General features: G+C 38.0%; 1 protein-coding gene across 4 annotated transcripts in view; it reads left to right on the forward strand.

The window, feature by feature from the left end:
* TTC28 (tetratricopeptide repeat domain 28) overlaps positions 1-22,338 on the forward strand; it is a 621,832-nt gene that overhangs the window by 303,899 nt on the left and 295,595 nt on the right. For all 4 annotated transcript variants that reach the window (XM_078060812.1, XM_078060814.1, XM_078060813.1 and 1 more), the window contains one exon: positions 14,888-15,035. In XM_078060812.1, coding sequence (XP_077916938.1) covers positions 14,888-15,035 — 148 coding nt within the window. The remainder of the gene's footprint in view (positions 1-14,887; positions 15,036-22,338) is intronic.

Consider the following 22,338-nt stretch of genomic DNA (forward strand, 5'->3'; position numbering starts at 1 on the left):
GATAAATCCACTTCATTGATATTAGTTTGGATAATTTTTCCCCAAGGGGCAGTGCATCTTTTTCAAACTCAGAGATCTAGGAGCTTTATGGGTAAATCTTGCTAGGTTAAATTCATATCTGTCCTGGCTGGGGAGCATGCTGAGCCACATAAAAGATGTAAATATGGATTTAGTCTTTCTGGATTTCAGCATCTAAGCAAAGGAAGGAGAGAACTGAGATTTTGAAAGACATTAAGCTCAAGGCATGAATTTGGAAACGGTCAGGATTGCAAATTTAAGAAAAGCAGCATGAGAGAAGGTGTGCTAGTGGAATGGAATTCTTTAGTTAATAGATATTTATTGATGGATAGACTGTATCTCTATGGTAGGTTGTATGTATATAGATATGAATAAAAAATAACCCCTGCTTTTGAAGAACTCATTTTCCATTAATTTGCTCATTTGTTAATTTGTTTGTTCATTCAGTAGTCATTGGGTACCTACTCTGTGGAGATACAAAAATGAAAAGGCATTGTCTCTGCACTTGAAGAGCTTTCAGGGCGCCTGGGTAGCTCAGTTGGTTAAGCGACTGCCTTCTGCTCAGGTCATGATCCCGGGGTCCTGGGATCGAGTCCCATATCAGGCTCCCCCTGCTCTGTGGGGAGCCTGCTTCTCCCTCTGCCTCTGCCTGCCACTTGCCCTGCTTGTGTGCACTCTCTATCTCTCTGTCAAATAAATAAATTAAATCTTTTAAAAAATAAAAAATAAAAATAAAATTAAAAAAAAAGAGCTTTCAGTCTGTGGGATATATTCCTGACATTCCCATTTGGGTATGGAAAAAGTGCTCCCTTATCAATGCTGTTTTAAAGGGTAGCTACGTGCTGTAGGAGTGGAGACCTGGTTTCAGAGTTAGACAGTTCTGGGTTTGAATCTATGTTCTGTCACTTACAACCTATTACCTTGGGCAAGTGACTTAGCCCTTATCAGCTTCAGGACTCTTATCTTTAAAAAAGGCATAATAATCTACCTTATGGGATTATTAAGACTAAATAACATTACTTATGTGAACGTGCTTGCCACGTACTGACAAATATCAGTTCCATTTCTGATCCTTTCTATAATATTGCTGGTCCTGTGATCCACTGACATTTTGTATGAACTGGATGGATAATATAACCATATTTTATAGCATAATTTGTTTATGGTAAAAATGCTTAAAACATTCTGAGCAACTGACTTGGAAGTGAACTTTTAGAAAACAGTTCCTTTGTACATTGGGGAAGACCCATATTCAATTTTTACATACACTTTTTTATACGTTGCTTTGAAATAATTCTTTTTTTTTAAGGTTTTATTATAGAGAGCGCATGTGCGCCTGTGTGCGCATGCAAGTCGGGGGAGGGGCGGAGGGAGAGAGAGAATCTCAAGCAGACGCCCCATTGGGAGCAGAGCCCAATATGGGGCTTGATCTCAGGACCTGAGCCGATTTCAAGAGTTGGACACTCAACCGACTGAGCCACGCAGGCGCCCTGAAACAATTCTTTATTCATCATGCAGTTTTTATATATCTCCCCACGTTGACTATATGCTTTCTGAAAACTGAGATTAATGATCTCTTCTTATATACCCCTGTAGCACTGAATTCATTTATACACAGTAGGTAGAGAACACATTTTTGATAAAAGGCTATACAGTTACAGAAAAAAGAAATGCCAAAGATTAATTTAATTAAAAATATGAAATCATTTTGATTCTGCAGTTTAAGACTCATCAACAAATAGTAATAGAAAATGTTTCAGTCTAAAAGCTTTATAGAGAGCTTAAATGATAGAGGGAACAATGTTAGCAATTCGCGATCTTCAGGAGAGTTGCATCATTATATCATTGTTGCAGCAAAAGGTACCTGTCAAGTAGCACGCCAGAATTATGTGGTGCAAGAGACCTTACCAGGTCAAAGAAGAGCACGAATTTGGAACTGTTTAGCCAATCGAGGCACCACTTGTCTGTGAATGTTACTATTTATGCACGATTACCAAAACCTAGGTTTATTAATAGAGTTATGCAGTTGCTTTTGGTGGTTGTGCTTGTTTTCAAATGATTTTGCAAAGTATCGATACTCCCAGTAAATAGGTATGTGATATTATATTGATTATATTTGATATGTATATTACATTGATATTATACCCAAATAAAATTTCCTAACATTTCTCCATCAAAATAATTTTTAAAGTTTCTAGTCATGTAGAAACTGCTATGCTATTCTGATGGCTCTTTTTGAAAGGGAATTCGTTTGTCCCATCTCTGCTGTTTCTTTTTTGGAATTGCTGCCATAATTTCAATAGGAATGCATCACCAAAAGGACTATTATGCTGATGAATGAAAGCTTCCTGTGCCTGTTGGCAGGCACTAAGTAGGCTCTAAGCAAACTGAAATTCATTGAATCTTAGCAGGGCTATTAAGAAAATAAGTGCAAATTGTCAGGAGAAGAGAGGTTTGTTCCTTAACATCATCACTTGACTCTTGGGTAAGAAATGTTAGGCAAGAAAGAGACTGTTTCAATTTGTCATCCTCCTGAGACCTCAAGATGTTATCTGTAGTGCTGAAATAAACCATTTCTTTCTATAAGCAGAGAAAATGAGAAAATGGTTTATGCCCAGATTGGTCCATTTAGTTAGGAGGACAGTCACATAAATAACTACCTAAGAAAACAAAAACGAAGAAAGAAAACGGGAAACCTGAATCCCTGGCATAAACCCTTTCAGTATTAAAGTCTCTGTAAATAGGATGTGCAAAACAGAACTGCCTGCTTCCAGCTGTAATGTGCTAAGGGGAAGGCACTGTGAACTTTGACCTCTTCACCTAGTTTTTCCAACTATAAAAGCCATTTTCTTTTCTAAGGGGAGAGCTAGATTAGCTCATGTAGTTTTTTTTTTTTTTTTTTTTTTTGTTTGTTTGGTTTGTTTTAATAAACAGTTTACCTGGTTAGGTTCAGGGTATAAGCCCTGATCCATGTTTTATGGACTTTGGTTCCAATGCCAGTTAGGTTTTCAGAACCTTTGTAGTTCTTCTTTATGTGTATCACCCATTGGCCAGTCTGAGAACTGGGTAGTAGTTTAGTTCTCAAAGCCTTTGGTATGCTATTTAGGGTCAGATCTAGAACACTTCTTTATGGGATTATTCTCAAAAGTTCCCTTCTATATCTCATCTCCCTGACACTTTCCAACTCTCTGGCTGCCCCCCTCCCTTCCCATTCTCTAGCCGAAACTGGGACTTGAGTTTCCCTGCTTTGCCATGCATATCCCATAATTACCTCTATATGAGGAATCAGATAGTGAGAGGGAAGAGAGAAAGAAAAAAGCATTGGGACCACCCTGTACTCTTGGGACGAGAGGAAAGGGTCCCTCAGAATTTGGGATGCCAGGCCAGCAACCACTGCTTTTGCTATTCCTATTACTTGCCTGGGGTGTTAGACTGGGAAGGAATGGAAAGAGGACTTAAAATACAGGATTTTCTCCACTCTTACCCTCAGGAGTCCTCCTTTTGCTTCTTTGACCAGAAGGAGGAGACTTTTCTTGGAGTGTTTTCTGTTTGAATCCAGTGAGTACTTCCTTATTTTGAGCTGCTTTTGAATCTGAGCCAGGTAATACCAGATGGAAAGGATAAATAAAACAGGAAACCCATTGCTGGTTTGGTACTACTTTGAATTCTGATCTCCTTCCTCAATTCATCTGCTACCATTTACTCTTCAGACTCCTCAGAGAGCTGTTCCATAAAGTCTTTCTAGGTCATAGTTGTATTCAGTGGGAAATACTAGATACTCTATCTTGCCTAGGAATGGAACCCCTTCTCCTTTGAAAAGATACAAAGTGTATTGTTGCATTTTTGTGCTGCTAAGTATTGAGAGGCAGACATTTTCCTTTTTCTTGTTTTTCGTTGTGGTAGGTGGCACCCTAACACACGTGTTCCAATGTGGAAAGATTACATAACATAGGAAGGGGAAAGATACAGGTAGCGAAGTTTATCATGTACAAAAACATGAGTGAAATATTTGTGCAAGCGTTTTGGGGACATATATTCTTACCTTGCAACACTGCTCTCACCACTTGCTCGTGTCACCCTCTTCATGTCCCTCTCCCCAATACCTCCTGTCTTCTAGAGACTCCTTCTGCTAGCTAGCCATTGAAGCCATTGACAAAGGTTAGTTGTCAGTGGTTTAGGCAGTGCTTCTCAAATTTTGCTTTGCCAAACACCTGAAGTCAGAAGATAGGGACTCTTCCAGGGATTGGGGCTATAGGCAGAGTAGAGATGGGCATTTCCTTATGTTTTCTTAAAAAAAATTATGTGGGCTCTTCATTTTCTTCTGTAATTTCTCATATAAAAATAATTCCCCATTGACTGTAAAAAAGTACCACCATGGTGTAGGATGTTGATAGTGGGGAAGGTCCTGAGTATGTCAGAACAATGGTTATAATGGGAATTTTTCATACTTTTCGTTCAGTTTTACAGTGAATCTAAAACTGCTCTAAAAATAAAGTTCATTAATTTAAAAAAATTCTCTCCCAGAAACTTCAAATAAATTTGGTTTTTCAGGAGATGTGTTGTGTCATTGTATAGCTTTGCCCTTCTCCATGGTGCAATGCTATGGACTCCCATTTAAGTTATAATTTTGAGAAAAACAAAGAGTTGATAGATCAGCAAGATCATGAAGTGAGTTACTAATAGTGGAATTTCATCTGCTCAAGGAAACCTTATGTAGAACTCCCCATCCCAATATATAGCACTTATGACAATAATTTCTTTTTTTTAAGATTTTATCTATTTGAGAGAGAAAGTGCATGAGTGGGAGGGGAGGCGCAGAGGGAGAGGGAGAAGCAGACTCCCCACTGAGCAGGGAGCCTGACCTGGGCTCAATCCCAGGACCCTGAGATCATGACCTGAGCTGAAGGCAGATGCTTAACCGACTGAACCACCTAGTCGTCCTGAAATAATTTTTGATAGACTGCTTTCTGGAAAGAATGGATTCCCATTAATGGGGTATGGTTTAGGTATGACTACATTATGATAGGTGAGATGCCAATTGTTTTTTTCAATGGTTAATGAGAATTCAGTCTCTTTTCATTCCCATACTGTTGGCTTCACTGTTTTCCCACAACCACCATTCTCTCTGGCCACCATTATTTTTTTTCCATTTTGCTTCTGGTCTTACCACATTCCGCAGGACCAGGCTATGTGTGTGAAGGCACACAAACTCTGTGTTCCAGGACTGGAGGAGGATTGGTAGGGCAGGGGCATAGAACTCATGCTAAAGCCAGATGATTTCTTGGAGAATGTTCAGGAAGTTCTCTGGTTTTCTTGTTGGCATGATTTTATACTCTTCCTATGCCCCACCCATATAGCGAAGGCACAAGATACGGAAAGTTCAGAACCATTGCTCTAGGGGACTTCAGACTTCTTTCACTGTTTATTTTTAAAGCTTAGAAGAGAAACTCCAGATGATGGTACACACATTATATAATCTGACATAAACATTAACATTGGGAATCCCTCCAGCGCTAGAAAATGACACCTACTTAGTTAACTCCTGGTTGTCATTTCATCTTTTCTTTAACTTATCAGATTTCTAATTTCTTTTTAAAATATGTTTTTCCCATAAATTTTTTTACCTTTTGATACAATTAGCTAAAAATTAATTTTGGGAAAAGGAATAACTGATATGATGTGAAACAGTCAGGACTGAGAGCAGATTAAATGGACCAAAAACCTATGTTGGGGAGAAAAACAGTTCACAGCTGCAGATTTGGTTAGAACATTATGTTTAGGCCATTTGGGCCTCTGACTCCGGGTTGCAAACTCAATAATGGTGTTTTCTAAAATAGCTTCCAATCTCTTGCATGTGCTTTCAGCATACAATAAGGAGGACTAGTAAAAAATACAAGTGTAGTTTTCTGGAGAGATAGGAATGATTACTCCCAGCTGAGCAGGCAAAACATATTGCTACATGAAGAATGTGCTCTTTGCTGATTCTCAAGGTTTTATTTATTTTTATTTTTACTTTTAATATAAAGTGTCAGCATACAGAAGCAAGAGAAAATTCACTTGAAAATGTCAGAAAATAAAAGAAGCATAGCAAATTGTATTGCGGGTAAAAATTCATTTTAGCCAGCAAACAAACAAGCAATGGCTGAGAAGCTTGCTGATGGCTCCTTTTGTTTCTCTTTGATTTAAAACCTCATGCCTGTAATCTAATTAACATCGAACTGAGTTGCAAGTACAGTGGCCTGTTTGGTTCAATAATAATACATTTTATGAAAGGTTAATGAAATGAATTTTTCCTCCATTCAATTCATTAAAAATTGTTCTACAATCAACGGTTGCTAATGGAATAGAGATTAAATATTCATGTTCATAAATTTTCTGTGTCATTTCTGATTTTCCTTCATTTCTGCCTCCATAGGTTGAATTTTGCAAGTACAAGAGTTCACAGACAAAAACCTTGATTTAGAGGTTAATTGCACACCATTAATTCTTTTATCAAAGAGGTAGTGTGGATAGTGGAAAGAGAAGGAGTTTGGCAGTGGTTTGTCTCACTTTGTAGCTGTATGATTTGGGAAAAGTTTCATAACCACCTCTTTTGTGTAATAGGCATTATAAGAACATCTCCCAAGACATTGTGAGGGTTAGTGATAAATTATGGAAAGCACCCAGCACTCCGTGGGGCACAGAGTTAGCAGTTCAAGGAATGATAGCCACAAAAGTTTTTGGAAAATAAAACACCTACATATATGGGGGCACCTGGGTGGCTTAGTCGTTAAGTGTCTGCCTTCGGCTCAGGTCATGGTCCCGGGGTCCTGGGATCGAGCCCCGCATCGGGCTCCCTGCTCTGCAGGAAGCCTGCTCTCCCTCTCCCACTCCCCCTGCTTGTGTTCCCTCTCTTGCTGCGTCTCTCTCTGTCAAATAAATAAAATCTTTAAAAAAAAAAAACAAAACACCTACATATATGCAGTAGAACTTAGTGATGATTTATAGTGGCAGGACTGCTATGGTAAGATGGGGCTCTTGTTAATTCTAAAATAGGTGTCATTGGGATGCCTGGGTGGTTCATTTGTTAAGCATCTGCCTTCGGCTCGGGTTATGATCTCAGCGTCCTGGGATCAAGTCCCTCATCGGGCTCCTTACTCAGCGGGGAGCCTGCTTCTCCCTCTGCCTGCCGCTCCCCCTACTTGTGCTCTCTCTGTCAAATAAATAAATAAAATCTTAAAAAATATTTCAATATAAATAAATAAACAAATAAATGAACAAATAAGTAAATAAAATAGGTGTCAGGCTTGGGCCTTACAACCTTGTAAACCTTGTAATTCTCATAATCAGTGTGTCAGTATAAAGTCTGTGAGAGGAAAGACTGTTTCATGTTTTTTTTTTTTTTAAAGATTTTATTTATTTATTTGACAGAGAGAGACACAGTGAGAGAGGAACACAAGCAGGGGGAGTGGGAGAGGGAGAAGCAGGCTTCCTGCTGAGCAGGGTAGCTTAATGACTGAGCCACTCAGGCGCCCCCTGTGTTCATGTTTCTACACAGAGATTTTTGGTCATCTATTTTTTTTTTTTGGACTGTATTTTTGGTCATCTATTTTCTGCCACCTCCTTCTTCTTTTTCACCTGGGCCAGTGGACCTTATTTAAACTGCATATGATGTTTTTCCCAGATAATGAATTTACTAGATAATTGAAACTTACCCAATCAACTGCCAAAGTGTAAACATTTTATTTATTTATTTATTTATTTTATTTTTAAAAATAAATACATAATCTTTATTTATATTTTTAAAGATTTATTTATTTGACAGAGAGAGACATAGCGAGAGAGGGAACACAAGCAGGGGGAGTGGGAGAGGGAGAAGCAGGCTTCCTGCGGAGCAGGGAGCCCAAGGCGGGGCTCGATCCCAGGACCCTGGGATCATGACCTGAGCCGAAAGCAGATGTTTAACGACTGAGCCACCCAGATGCCCCAACATTTTTTTTATTTAAAAAAATTTTTTTTAAGAGAGGAAAGAGGGAGCAGGGGGAGAGGGAGAGAGAGAGAATCTTAAGCAGACTCTGTACCCCAACATGGGGCTCGATCTCACGACCCTGAGATCATAACCTGAGTGGAAATCAAGAGTCAGCCACTCAACCGACTAAGCCACCCAGGCGCCCCTACTTTACAGACTTCTTAAACAGAAGGTGCCAAACATAAATTAACTATTTCCCTAGTCACTCAAGGTAGTCATTATGATCATTAATTTTTGTTTTGTGTATAATTTTTGTCAGTCCCTGGCCCACTTCACCAAAGGTGATTTCTTCTTTTTTTTTTTTTAAAGATTTTATTTATTTATTTATTTGAGAGAAAGAGAGAGAGAGAAACAGCATGAGAGGGGAGAGGGTCAGAGGGAGAAGCAGGCTCCCCGCCGAGCTGGGAGCCCGATGCGGGACCCGATCCCAGGACTCCGGGATCATGACCTGAGCCGAAGGCAGTCGCTTAATCAACTGAGCCACCCAGGCGCCCCCAAAGGTGATTTCTGATCTACAAGCTAGTGAAGCAGATGAGCCACTTGATTAAACAGCAAATACCAAATAAGAGTAACAGTTAGTGAAACATTCAGTTCTGTTCAACTTTTTAAAAAGTGGCTACTCTGTGTTTTATATTTCATATGTGTTATCAGTCAGCAAGCATTGTTACAACCCTTTGAGGTCATCATTATTCTCCTCTCTATAAGTGGAAATGGAACACGAAGTTTGGTGAAGTTAAGTGTCTTGGTCAAAGTCACACAGCTAGAAAGTAATCAGGACAGGATTCCAATGTCAGCCTTATGAGTCCTTTCTCTTTCACCACAGCTGCCTTGGGAGTAAGGCACATAGCTTTAGTTCAGAGCTTTGGTAGTAGTTATTTCTCTTAATATATCGCCTTTCAATTTCCAGTTTAGATTTGTCTTTGGCGGTCTGTTGTTAGAGGAAGACCAAATTTTAGAACTGCATTGTCCAATCTAGTAGCCACTAGCCACTCCTGGCTATTTAAATTTGAAGTAATTAAAATGAAATAAAATTTAAAATGTAGTTTCTTAGTCATGTGAGCCACATTTCAAGTGCTCAGTGGCCAAGTGTGACTGGCTAGAAGCTGCCATTATTAGAGAGTACATAGAGCAGTTCTATCATTGCAGAAAGTTCTGTTAATTTCTCCCTTTTTTGGATGCCTGGGTGGCTCAGTCATTAAGCATCTGCCTTTGGCTCAGGCCATGGTCCCAGGGTCCTGGGATGGAGCCCCACGTCGGGCTCCCTGCTCAGCGGGAAGCCTGCTTCTCCCTCTCCCACTCCCCCTGCTTGTGTTCCCTCTCTTGCTGTGTTTCTCTCTCTCAAATAAATAAATAAAATATTAAAAAAAAATTTCTCGGCTCTTTCCAGAGTTTGATTAACATAACATAATAATAAAAAAAAATAAAAAAATTTCTCCCTTTTTCTAAGTGAAACATATGTAACAAAATATATAACAAATAATTTGCATGTAAAAAAAGAAAAAATAATTAGCATGTATGTGTCCATACAGGTGCCTATTTGATATAAGATGGTGAAAATTTATTGAGGGGGTGCCTGGGTGGCTCAGTTGGTTAAGCGTCAGACTCTTGGTTTCAGCTTGGGTCATGATCTCAGGGTCCTGGGATGGAGCCCCGTGTTGGGCTCTGGGCTCAGCACAGTCTGCTTGTCCCTTTCCCTCCCACTCTGCTCCTCCCCCTCCTTATGCTCCCTCTCTCTCAGGTACAAATAAAATCTTTAAAAAAAAAAAAAAAAGAAACAAAAACAACTTACTGAGGACATGGGTTCTGTGTCTTCATTTTTATGTATCACATTTTTATGTGACATGTATAATTTATAATATATAATAAATGTGATAGTAGGTAATTTGTATATATTTACATTGTGCTCATATGCTTCATATATATTTTAAGTAATAGTCTTTTACTTTCCCATACAAAGCATTCCTGAAAGTCCAAATACATAAAATATCAAGAAGGAAAATATTAAATCAGAGATTGACATGTTCATTGAGTGGGAAGTGTTAATTCCTAGATAACTAAAAAACAAAATCTCAAATAATGCCTTTCCTTTTTAAGAATCATTTTTTCATATTCTCTAATTTTATTCTTTTCCATCACAACTGAGCATAGTTAGTTGTTCTGTGTACATCCAGTGATACTAAAGTTTTTCTGCCTTTGGCACCCTGTAATCATTTTTGTTTTGACTCAGTTGTGTTAAATTATAGATTAATACTGCTGCTTTTTAAAAACGAGAATTGGCGTTTCTATTTTCCCCATTTCTACTCATTTTTAAATAAAATAATAAGGGAAATAGAGTAAAATAGTTATGCAGTTTATAAACCTTGTTGAAGAAGATGGCAATGATGTGGTAGCAGGTGGTATGATTGGCTAGCAGGTATATCACCATGTTATAGACTTATTTCTTCTTTAGAAAATGTAAAAATGTTCAAACAGTGAAAGACAGATTAGGAATATTAATGTATAACATGAGAAAGTACAGATTAATTGAAAGCAGAATACTTGTGAATGCTTGAACTAAGTAATAGATTGTACATGTAAGCAAACATGTTTAATTTAATGTAGCATTACATATTACATGTATTCTATATTTTATGTCCTAAATATATACATGTGCCCATAAGCATAATAATTTACCTCATCACTCATTTGAGCTGTGGGAGAGTAAGATGTTATGTTATGGCCGAGTTCAGTAATGTTTTAGAATTGGAAACCAGAAATGGGATGTTGAAAGTAAAGGCTTCCAGGTCCTTCACAGCTTCCGGGGGTGCTTGAAGGGTGAAGAGCTTACTGTTTCCCGCGTTTAGTCTTTGAGTGTTTGTACTTTAACCCTGTTTTAGTCCATCTGGACTGCTGTAACAAAATACCAAAGACCGAGTGGCTTAAACAACAAACATTTATTTCTTGTTGGGAAGTCCAAGATCAAGGTGATGGCGGATTTAGTGTCTGGTAAGGACCCACTTCCTAGTGAATAGACAGACCATGTCTATGCCTTGCTGTGTCCTCACATGGCAGAAGGGGAGAGGGAGCTCTTGGGTCTCTTTTATGAGAGCACTGATCTCATTCATGGGGGCTTCACTCTCGTGACCTAATCATGTCCCTAAAACTCCACCTCCAGATATCATCACGGTGGGGATTAGGTTTCAACATACTAATTTTGGAGGGATACAAACATTCAGTCCATTGCAAACGCTATGAGATGAAAAGAATGGCCACATAGTAAAAAGCAAATACTAACAATTTCAACAACAGGCATAAATACTTTGGTCGTTAGTTACATTTTTATTACTGCTGAAATATTACAAGCCCTTACTATTAGTAAGCAGCTACTGCAGGTAGCAGTCAAGACATTTAGAGCTTTTTATATTCTTTCCCTCTGGACTGTGAGTAGCTTGAGGCTAAGAGTCCTGACTTTATTTGTGGTACACATCACAGTGCCTGGTGCTGTAGATTTTTTGGGAGTGTTAATGGAAGGAAGTATGGAAACTTATTCTTGTAACCAGTTGTATTTATATTATTTGTGAGGTTATTTAGTAGCATGTGTGGGTTATAATCATTGACGGTTCTTTGTGATTGACTTTGCAACACTTGAAACTCTAGGCATCCCACCTTTAGTCCAGTGCATTCACTAACTCCCTTTAAATTTCTCTTCTTGGCTGAAGCTTCAGTTTAAAACCATTATTCTCAGGGTATAGGCGCTCTGAGCAGTGAATCCACGTTGCCCTTCCTTCTCCATCTGCTGCCTAACCTGTGGCTAGAATGTGGTGTATGTGAGGGGGTTGCTGAGGTTGGCTGGGCACCAAGTGTGCAACATTGCTCCAGGGGTCCCCTTCCCTTGCTATACTACTTCTGCTCAATCCTTAAGGGTCAAAATTTGCCCCTTTCCTAGATGACATAGCTTCCTGTGAAATGGTAAGAGAAAAAGTAGTAGCAGGAACCAGTAGGGGAGAAGCAGATAGGCTATAGCAGATCACATCAGTTCTCTTGAAGTTACGGTAAACAGCTGTGAATCTCAGCATATCTTGACCTCTTCTTGGAAAAGGCTGACAGAGGGTCCAGTGAGTGGCTGCTGAGTCTCCCAAGACCTGATAATTGTAATTGTTTTAGTCGGGTGGATCAGATTTTGTCTGGGAGCCTTAAAGCCATGAGTTCCCAGTTGCAAACACTCTTTTAGGGAGCAAGGGGAGGGGTGGATGAAGCAGTGATAGGAATCGAATCATATTATATTGAATAATAGACTATTTGAAATATTTCTTGGACTCCCCTTATATTCTGTTGGTCTGTAATTATGTATTATTATGATTCTTCTCTCATTAACTAATCAAAATAGCTAATTTTATTGTGTATTTACTGTGTCAGGCACACTGTGCTAAATTCTTTTTATTCTATCACAGTAACCTACAGTCCATGTTTTATCATCATCAATTGAACTCCATAGTGGCATTTCTCTCACAAAAGTATAGATAACTAATATAGATAACTAGTTTTTATTCAAAGCTATTTGTACATGCAATGAATATTGTATGGAAAAAGTTGGGGGAGTCCCAATCTATGAGTTTGGAACAGGGGGTTGTCAGAGTTTGAACTAATTATGCTTATGTCTTGACAGGGATACAACTCTTAAGCTTTTAATTGAGGAAATCTTATAAAGTTGAGTTGGGGGTTCTGGAGGGGCCTACGGGAGGACCAAGGGAAACCTTTGAGCCTTCTCTCCTATAGCTCTTTTCAAAATCTTCTGAAGAAAGGAAGCCAGGATTCCTTTCCTTGGCAGCATGGCCAAGTTGTACCTTTTCTCATCTCATTTCTGAGTGCCCTAAGAAAACAACAAAACATGCACACGCTTCTTGTGTAACTGCTGTGTAAACTTGAGACCCTAACTCGCATTTAACACTGAACTTTGCCTACCTGGACGGAATAGATAAATCATACTTTTCAGTGATTTAATTGTCAAACAGGGAAAACAGTTGTTCTTTCAGTGAAGTAATGAATGATAAAGTTTTGTTTTAAATATACAAGAAATTATCAAAATTCATTGAGACTCTTATAAGATTTTTGGTGTTTTTTTTCCCCCAATTTTACTGAAATGACAGCACTGTATTAGTTGAAGGGGTATAGCATGATTTGACTTACATGTATTGTAATTGTAATTGAAATGATTACTACAATAGATTTTTGTGTTTCTTAAAATATATACCTGAGAGCAAACACTAGACGTTTTTTGTCTCTCTCCATAAATAATAATAATAATAATAATAATTTACAGATATTTGGCATATATATGTGTATATATAAATATACTTTTTTTTAGTTTACATTTTCTAGAAATGCTATATTAAAGCTAAACTATAGTTATTTTTAGTTGGAATGTGGTATATATTGCCTCTTGGATTATAGAAATCACCTAAAATGTGACATGAAAAAGGTAGTGACAAATGTCTACAAACACATTAAAGATTAAAACTGTGGCTGAGTCCATTGAAAGGAAGTGATTTTATGAATTAGTAATGAAAGTGCATTTACAGGTTATTGTCTTATTAGGGTTTGAGTTTTAACAGCTGCTTGTAGTTTAAACTAATAGAAGTCTCAATAGCCCACAATTGAGTATTCATTCTGTTTATGGATTGTTTCTTAATAGAAACACTTAATAGTATTACCTATCCTAAATTACTTCAACAGAGAGTTATAAAAATGAAATAAGATAAGGTAAGTACATATGTTTTGTATACATGAAAAGTGCTCTCTCTCAGTGTATGTAATATAAAATTATAAAATTATGTATTAAGTTTATTGAGTGGCAGTTTTAGGAGTTGTTTGAAACTTCATTTAGATCCCATGAATATAATTTGTGACAATTTCAAAGTATATTGGACTGAAAAAGTTAAATGTGTGTTATAAACATAAGATTATTTAAGTGAAACAGGAGGCCAAGTATTTTAGAAGCAGATGTCATATAACCAGTGAGTGTATTAATGTCATTTTTGTGTATCATTTAATCAGGTACAAGGTCCTTTGCTAGTTATATGCTAGTAACATTTTGTTCATTTACTTCTTTTTACTCTGTGTGCCTGAAAACAAACTGCATATCTTAAGACTATTCTAAAATTTAAATATTTTATTAATTTTCTGGCCCTTTCTGCAATTAGCTGGAAGGAAGGATGTTTTCTTATAATCAGAATTGATAATACTAGTTTTTAAACTAATCCAATTAAAGAACACAAAGGGCAATAATCTTATTTTGTTTCTGAGTGAAGCACACATGTTTTAGATAACAACTTTTAAATATTATGTCTGAAACACCACATTAAATGTAGCCATGTTATATTACTCATTATTAAAATTATCTTAATAACCATCACACATTGATTTTTTCCCTTTAATTATATAAAAGGGGAAAATTTGAAATAAATGGAATTTGAGTGTCTCTCATTTATCTTGCACCATACCAGATACTTTGGTGAGATATAGAAAAATCTCCAAACACCTGTCTTTGAGGAGTTTATGTTGTTAAAGATAGGATAAAAAATATTTTTAAAATCATTCAAAAAAAGCAATTTGTAAATAAATGCCAAAGAATGTGGTAGAATTAATAAATGTTCTAGAAGTGAAAAGAGTGAAAGTTTTAAATATAATTTCCTTGAAGAAGGATGCTCACATTTTATGATGTTGGAAGAAATCAGAATTGATTTCAAACTGTTTACTAGGTTTTTGAACCAAGACAATCTCCATCTTAGGTCTGCTGACCAGTTGTTGTAATAAAGAATCACCATCAGCCTTCTTGGAGCATAGTGTATAAGTGAACACGCATTATCTTTTCTTTATTTCCAGGCATACTTCCGACAGGGTGTTGCCCTCCAGTACCTCGGACGTCATGCCGATGCCCTGGCAGCTTTTGCCTCTGGACTGGCTCAGGACCCCAAGAGTCTCCAACTTCTGGTGGGGATGGTAGAAGCTGCCATGAAATCTCCCATGAGAGGTAAATATGATGAAAGTATTTGGTCTGACAGTAATTTAAAGTAGGACATTTCTAGCCTTTGAAGACTTTGGACTCAGCCACTGAAAACTGATAGGTTATCAAATTTGCCAAGATTGGATATTTTACACAAAGGAGGATCAAGAATCACTGCCAGTAGCTCATGTTAATGAGGTGGAATGGGATGGTGGTAAGGCCACTGGCCCAGAAGCTTATCGACTTGGATTATATATTTTTTTTATTTTTCATAAACTGTATGACTGTGTGTGAATGAATTAACTTCTCTGGATTTCAGGGTTATCTAAAGAATACTTTTTTAAAAAAAAATAGTTTTAAGATTCTGTACCTCTAAATCACAACACCTCTAGAAATAAATTGATTTACTCAGTTGGACCAATATGCCATCTAGAAATAGTCTAGATCTAGATCTAGAAATAATCAAATAAGAGAAGATATTAGATATTCTAATATTTCATAAAAGGGAACGTGGATCTAACTGTAGGCCGTGTCTAACATTCTTCAGAGGAACATGAAAAGATTGTGTTGAATTAAAAGGAAAGAGAAAAGACAGACACTAGTTTATATAGTTTTCTCCTGTTGTTACTTCTATTTTATACAATTGGTATTCTGGAAGAACAATGGGTTGAAAATAGTACTGGAGGTTGGAAGGAGTTCTAAGGCCCAAAACCGATTGGCTTCACTTTGAAGAACATTGATTTTTGCGGCAGCCCTCAGACAGATTGGGCTGAAAGGATGCACCCGGTACCATCTTTGCAGTAAGTGGAGACACTCAGGTGGGTTGACGTCCAATAGTAGACAGCTAACAATGTTCCATGTTAATTAGATTCTGTCAAGCACAACTCTGTTTTATCTCTGAAATGGTCTGTTTTTGAATGAACCTAAAAAGTTTGATGGCAGTATCATTAGACATTGTATCTAGTTTTGAAAATATTTGTGGCATTATATAGTTTTAATATATCGGCTAGTACAGTACTTGGCTCAAAATAAATGCTAAGTAAAAGTTTGGTGAACTAAATGGGACTCATGTAGTCTCTGGGTGATTCATAGCTATAAAAAATATTTTCCTGGAAGTGGAAGGTTGCATGTTTTAGAAAAAAAGTGATAAGGAAATCTCTCCACATGTGATTTTATAACCCCATACAAAGCTGAGTCTTTGCCTGTAGGAACCTAATGGCTTCTCCCACTGGGGGACCTGCTGCTAATAAACTCTGACTTAGAGCAGATGCGCTTTGGAGCTCCGGGGCTTGCGGGGGGAAGTGGACAACAACAAAAAAAATCAATCTGTCTCTCCTTGCCATTTTCTGGCATTTTCTCATTCTCTTCCTATACCCTTCTGCAAGCAATTTACATGGAACATTTTTTTTATGTAGTTCATGAAGATATCACTTCTTTATTCTGAGGTGTTTCTGCTGCTGCCTTAGAATCCTGGAGTGAATGTGTTGAGATCAGCAGAATCATACTTACCATTTTGCCTTTGAAGCAATTTGTTTAGATAAATGTAAGGAAGTCTTCCCTGCACTGCGAGAATCGCTCAGTGCTGCCGTCCCCCTTAGGGTTTTCTGTGCCATGTTCTTTCCCATCTTACACTGAGTGACCTAAGGCTGACCCTGGGGAAAGCTGCATCTTACAGGTGCCTGGAGCGCTTCAATATTTTCTCCTCTTTCCTTAAGGCAATTTGATTTATCTCATTTATTTTTAGCATTGCCTTTACCACCATGTCTATTCCAGGTGGGTTTCTCTTATCAACATTTTATAGAGGCTTTTGCTTTGCACAGTGTTGTTCTAGGCATCATCTCACATCTTAATGACCTCTCTTTTTGTCATATGGTTGTAGTTCACAAAACCTGTCATCATTTGCTGCCCATTTTTTACCCACTGTTTATTGTAGCCTATCTAGCTCTCTAAGTTCGTGCTGTTGTTGCGTTGCTGTGCAGTTTGGGTCACTTTACACACTTTACGTAGAGGTCTGATCTCTTGTTGTAGCAATTGTTTTTGTTTTGTAATCCTTCAATGCAACAGAGGAAGCTCCCTAGTCCAGGTACTTCTGTAAGGAAACAAAGCTCCAGTGATGTGCACAAGCGTGCCTGTGGTTTGGCCTTCTGGGGAAGTTTCAAGATTTCATTCTTTTTTAAAGGTAGGGCCGATTCACATCAATATGTCCCTGTTCCCAAATAAATATGTTATATTTATCCATATTGAAACTTACCTGATTTTTTTATATTGTTGCTTATAGTGCTAACTGAATTAAGTCTATTTACTTTAGTAAATCATTACTTTATGGTTTCACTCATGTTCACCAACCAGGATAGCAGTGCAACTACCTCTCCTGCAGATATATTTACATCCTTATATATACTGTATTTCCCTAAATCGCTAATGAAAGTATAAAAATAAATATAAATATAAAATGATACGCTTTTTCCTGTTATCCTTTTCCTGTTTTCCATTTCTCCTTTTCAGGTGGCCTTTCAGCAATTTCAGTTCATTGTATCTTATAAATGTTTATGCAAATTTGCATGGTAGAGCATAGTACCACTGCCAACCAAATGCAATAATATAATTACAAAGTGAGATTGAGTTTACCTTTATTTCTTCCTCTAAAGACGCCAGGGCTGCTTCTTGCTGAGGGTTCTCTTGTGTATATTTTCTCTCCTCCCGTTAATTTGGTAATCTAAAGACTATTACATTTATGGGCTATCACCTGTCGTGGTGTTTCTACCAGCTCCAGAGGATCCAGGGAAGCTAATTTTATGGAGTGCTGGTGGAAAATGGCTGTGGAATGTATAAGCTTTTTCTCTCAGGGTCAAGTTGGGGCTCACCTTTTATTTGCCTAATTGCCACCCACTCTCAGAGAATCCTTTCCCTTTGATTTTCTTTTAGGTGGCAATCACTTCACAGGAGGCCTGTTTCTGAAATGTTCTGTTAGAAAAAGATTGGAATCTAATCCCAGGGCTGCCATTTGCTATTGCATCGACTGAGCAAGGTTGTTTCCTTTCTCTACACCTCAGTCCTTACCTGTAAGAGGGAAATGACAATATATACCTCCTAGTATTGTTTTGAGAATCTGCCGCTAGAAGGTATAAGCTGGCCCTTGCCGGCCACCTTCCCCGCTTCAGTGTGTTGCACTTCTCACTGAGGAGCACGTAGCAGCCATATTAATCCTGCTCTTGTATTTATGACAGGCACAGTGGCCTGGGTGTGGAATGAACACCGCACCGCCCGCGTGGTCCTCTTGTCTCAGGCCCCAGTGCCAGGGAAAGCTGCATTTCTCCTGAGTGTTGCTGTATTTTTATTTAAATGGTCTGGGAATTTTAGAAGTGATCTTTATCCTTTTGCTTCTTCCTCTGTGAAGTGTAGGGCCTGAAAATGTCCTGGCCACCTTTAGGAAATGGGTTAGGGCTTACAGTCTGCCTGTCTGTATACTGAGGGTTTTTTTTTTTTTTTGTCTTTCCCTTACTTTCTACTCACTCTGACTTCTGTATTTTCTACCTTTATTTCTATGGAAGGCCTTTGAATACTTTTGGAATGATATACAGACAAACCTGGGAAAATGTGAAATGGCTTAGACAAAGTGCTAAACATGTCAGTTGTTTTTCTTTTCCTTTCTTTTTTCTTTTTTTTAAAGATTTTATTTATTTGACAGAGAGAAATTGTGTGTGTGCGCACGTGCACACGCACGCACATGCACGCACACACACACACACAAGCAGGGGAAACAGCAGAGAGGGAGGGAGAAGCAGGCTCCCCGCTGAGCAGGGAGCTCTATGCCAGACTGGATCCCAGGACCCTGAGATCATGACCCAAGCCTCAGGCAGACGCTTAACGAACTGAGCCACCCAGGCGCCCCATCTTTTCTTTTCTTTTTTTTTTTTTTGAGGAGGGTTAAGTTTTACTTTTTGTATAAACCCAAAGTTTTCTAATTGTGGTAAAATATGTGTAACATAAAATTGACCATTTTAACCATTTTTAATTATACAATTCAATGACATTATGTACAGTAACATTATCTACAGTGTTGTACAACCATCACCACCATCCATCTCCAGAACTTTCTCATTTTCCCAAATTGATACTCTGTCCCCATTAAATAATAATTCACCACTCCTCCTCCCCCTGGCTCATGGCAACTTCCATGCTATTTTCTGTCTCTGTGAATATAACTCCTCTAGGTACCTCATATAAGTGGAATCATGCAATAGTTGTCCTTTTGTGACAAGCCAAGTGGTATTTAATTTAATTGCCTCTTTAAGGAATTACCCTAAGAAAAGGGACGCCTTGGTGGCTCAGTCAGTTAAGCGTCTGCCTTCGGCTCAGGGATTGAGTCCCGCATCCGGCTCCTTGCTCGGCAGGAAGCCTGCTTCTCCCTCTGCCTGCCGCTCCCCCTGCTTGTGCTCTCTCTCTCTGACAAATAAATAAATAGAATCTTTTAAAAAAATTTTTAAAAAGGTGAATATTAAAATTAAGAGAATGTAATGAACCTCACCTCTAAATTTTGCTTTTTGGGAGTACTTTACCCTCATAATACTTTGCTTATTTTCTTACCTTTCATTAATTGCTGTTCTCTCTTTGGATCACTGTTTTGGAGATTTATTTCAGAATTGTTTCTGTCAGGCTCCTAGATTTGCAGTGCAATACTATATTTTTATGATGTATCCAAGAATAATTGGTAGTGGTATCACCAGGTTTTTAGGAAAATTGAAGCTTTTTAAATCATGTGTGTATGGAAATGTTACAAGGGTACTGGAAGGCTCCCGGTTTTCATAGTGCCATAGACAAATTGAGATCTGTGAAAATGTTAATTACCTTGAAGGTGATCCATAGGAGACCATGAGTAGAGTATTATTCCTTTGGAATAAGGCATTGTGTCTGTTAAATGCATTTATTCCTCAAATTCTATAAATTTTTTTGTTCTATGTCTGAAATTTATTCTTTGTTCTCCATTTGTTTTGTCACTGAAAATTCAGGGCTTTGCTTCTAACTGGTTCTCCTGGCTTTTATCTCTCCTAAACCAATCCATGCTTTGCTTTCCTCCCAGAATGAGCTTTCTAAAATGTAAGTCTGATTGGTCATTCTCTTATTCATAATTCTGTTTCCCCCATTGCTTATAGGATAGAGGCCAGCCTCCTAGTATAAGAGATCTTTCCTCCCTTTCATTCTCATCTCCAAGATACCCCCAACTAAAACAACCTGCAGTTCCTGGAAAACGCTGGTTTCTTATATCTTCAATTTCTCTTTAGATGTCACTTCCTCTGGAAAGCATTCCCAGACCTATGTGGGTAGAGTTAGCACTTTGCTCCTTTGGGGGCCCATAGCACATCCTACCAATGCTAAGAATTCTGGATTGAGAGTTGTATCATTATATTATATAATACTAAAAAAATGCTGATGTTTAAATGATGACACAATTCTTTCTTGTCATTTAACTTTTTATTTTATATAAACTGAAAGAGCTCTGTTGGACCCATTTAGACATAGAAGTGACAGATCACTGAGGCACCATTGTGTTCAGAGATATTAAATCCCAAATCCACGGATGTTAATATGTGAATAAATGTGTATCTCAGAACTGATGAAATATAGTCTATCTCTTAGCTGAGTGAGATTGTTTATTAATAGCCTCTACTATGTTCCTACAGGCTCTTCAAATGTCAGGAAATGTGACTTCGTTCATCTTAAATTCTTAAAGCTTATACATTTTGAAAGCACATAAGTGGTATCCAGTGAATGTTGCAGAGGCCCTCTGCATTCTTATGGAGTTGGTTTAACATTGGCTATTTCATGTATCGTGCATAGTTCCTAGAAGGAAAAACATCTTTTTTTTTAAAGATTTTATTTATTTATTTGAGAGAGAGAGAATGAGAGAGAGCACATGAGAGAGGGGAGGGTCAGAGGGAGAAGCAGACTCCCTGCCGAGCAGGGAGCCCGATGCGGGACTCGATCCAGGGACTCCAGGATCATGACCTGAGCTGAAGGCAGTCGTTTAATCAACTGAGCCACCCAGGCGCCCAAGGAAAAACATCTTAACAGCCACAGGCTGGCAGATCTGTTTCACCTGGCCTGATAAAATCACAAAATTAGTCCCCTTCGCTAATAGTCTAAGTTTACTCTAGAATAGGAATTAGAGTAATAGAATAGTAGAGTTGGAAAGAATCTCAGAGATAGCTAATCTAGCCTTTAGTTTTTATACACCAAAAAAAAACCTTGTCCTACCACTTTTATTTATCACAAGCATGTATACCTACTAACTGGAGCTTCCGACTAATGAGTGTGGACCAATGAGACATAATTACAGCCCAAAGCAGAGAAATTTGGCATTAAAAATTTAAATTTACAGAAAGTGCAATGGACTTTTGTGAACATATCTGTGCACATATATATGTGTCACATAGATGTACACACGTGTACATATGTATATGTTTATGCATACATGTACGCAAGTATGTACAGACATAGGCATATCTATAACGTGTATAGATTTATGTAACCATCACCAGAATCACAATCTATACATTTGACAAAGTGAGGAGATTGAAGCTGTGTGGCTTTGAAATCCAGGTCTGTTTATCCTTCGCTGAGTATTTTCTCCATAATTCCACATCTGCTTCCTTCCTTATAATATTCTCTGGTCCCTTCAAGCTGGCCTATTCTCTATCATTCCATGTGCCTATCTTTTCCTGGCACCTTTGTTTAGGACAAAACTTCTGCCTAAGATACCCTCTACTCTCAGAAAAAGTAAAAGCAAAGACTTGTCTAAGTCCTACCTACCCTTTCTTCAAGAAATCAAGTTATATTTCCATGAAGTTTTCTGATTACCCTTAATAGTCACTCCCTTTTCCAGACTCTTATAACATGTATGTATATGAGCTTGCATTTAATTTATCTGTTAATGTATTTATAGTCTCTTTCCAATATATTGCAAATGGAAATTTGTTCTTTTACCTCTTGTTCCCTCAACTTCGTTTTTATTTAGTGAAAATTTGTACAATTGAAGATTTCTTTTCTTTTCTTTCTTTTTTTTTTTTCGGTAGGGCATTTCCAGGTATTTCTCTCAGTCCTCGAATTGTGGCAATGTTCTCTCTTCTTTCTAACATTATGTAGTTTTAGAGGCTCAATTAGAGTCTCCTTTTTTGAACTTGGCCATGGTTGCTATGGTTAAAAAAAAAAATCACCAGCTAAAGCATGGTATCTTTGTTGGCTGTTAGTCATTTTGGGCTCTCCACATCTGAATGCTCTTCCTGTGTTTTGGGAATTCCCTATGTTCTACTTCTGCCTCCTGCCTTCCACT

This window comes from Halichoerus grypus, chromosome 13 (genome assembly GCF_964656455.1).
Source record: "Halichoerus grypus chromosome 13, mHalGry1.hap1.1, whole genome shotgun sequence".
In the NCBI taxonomy this organism is placed as follows: domain Eukaryota; kingdom Metazoa; phylum Chordata; class Mammalia; order Carnivora; family Phocidae; genus Halichoerus; species Halichoerus grypus.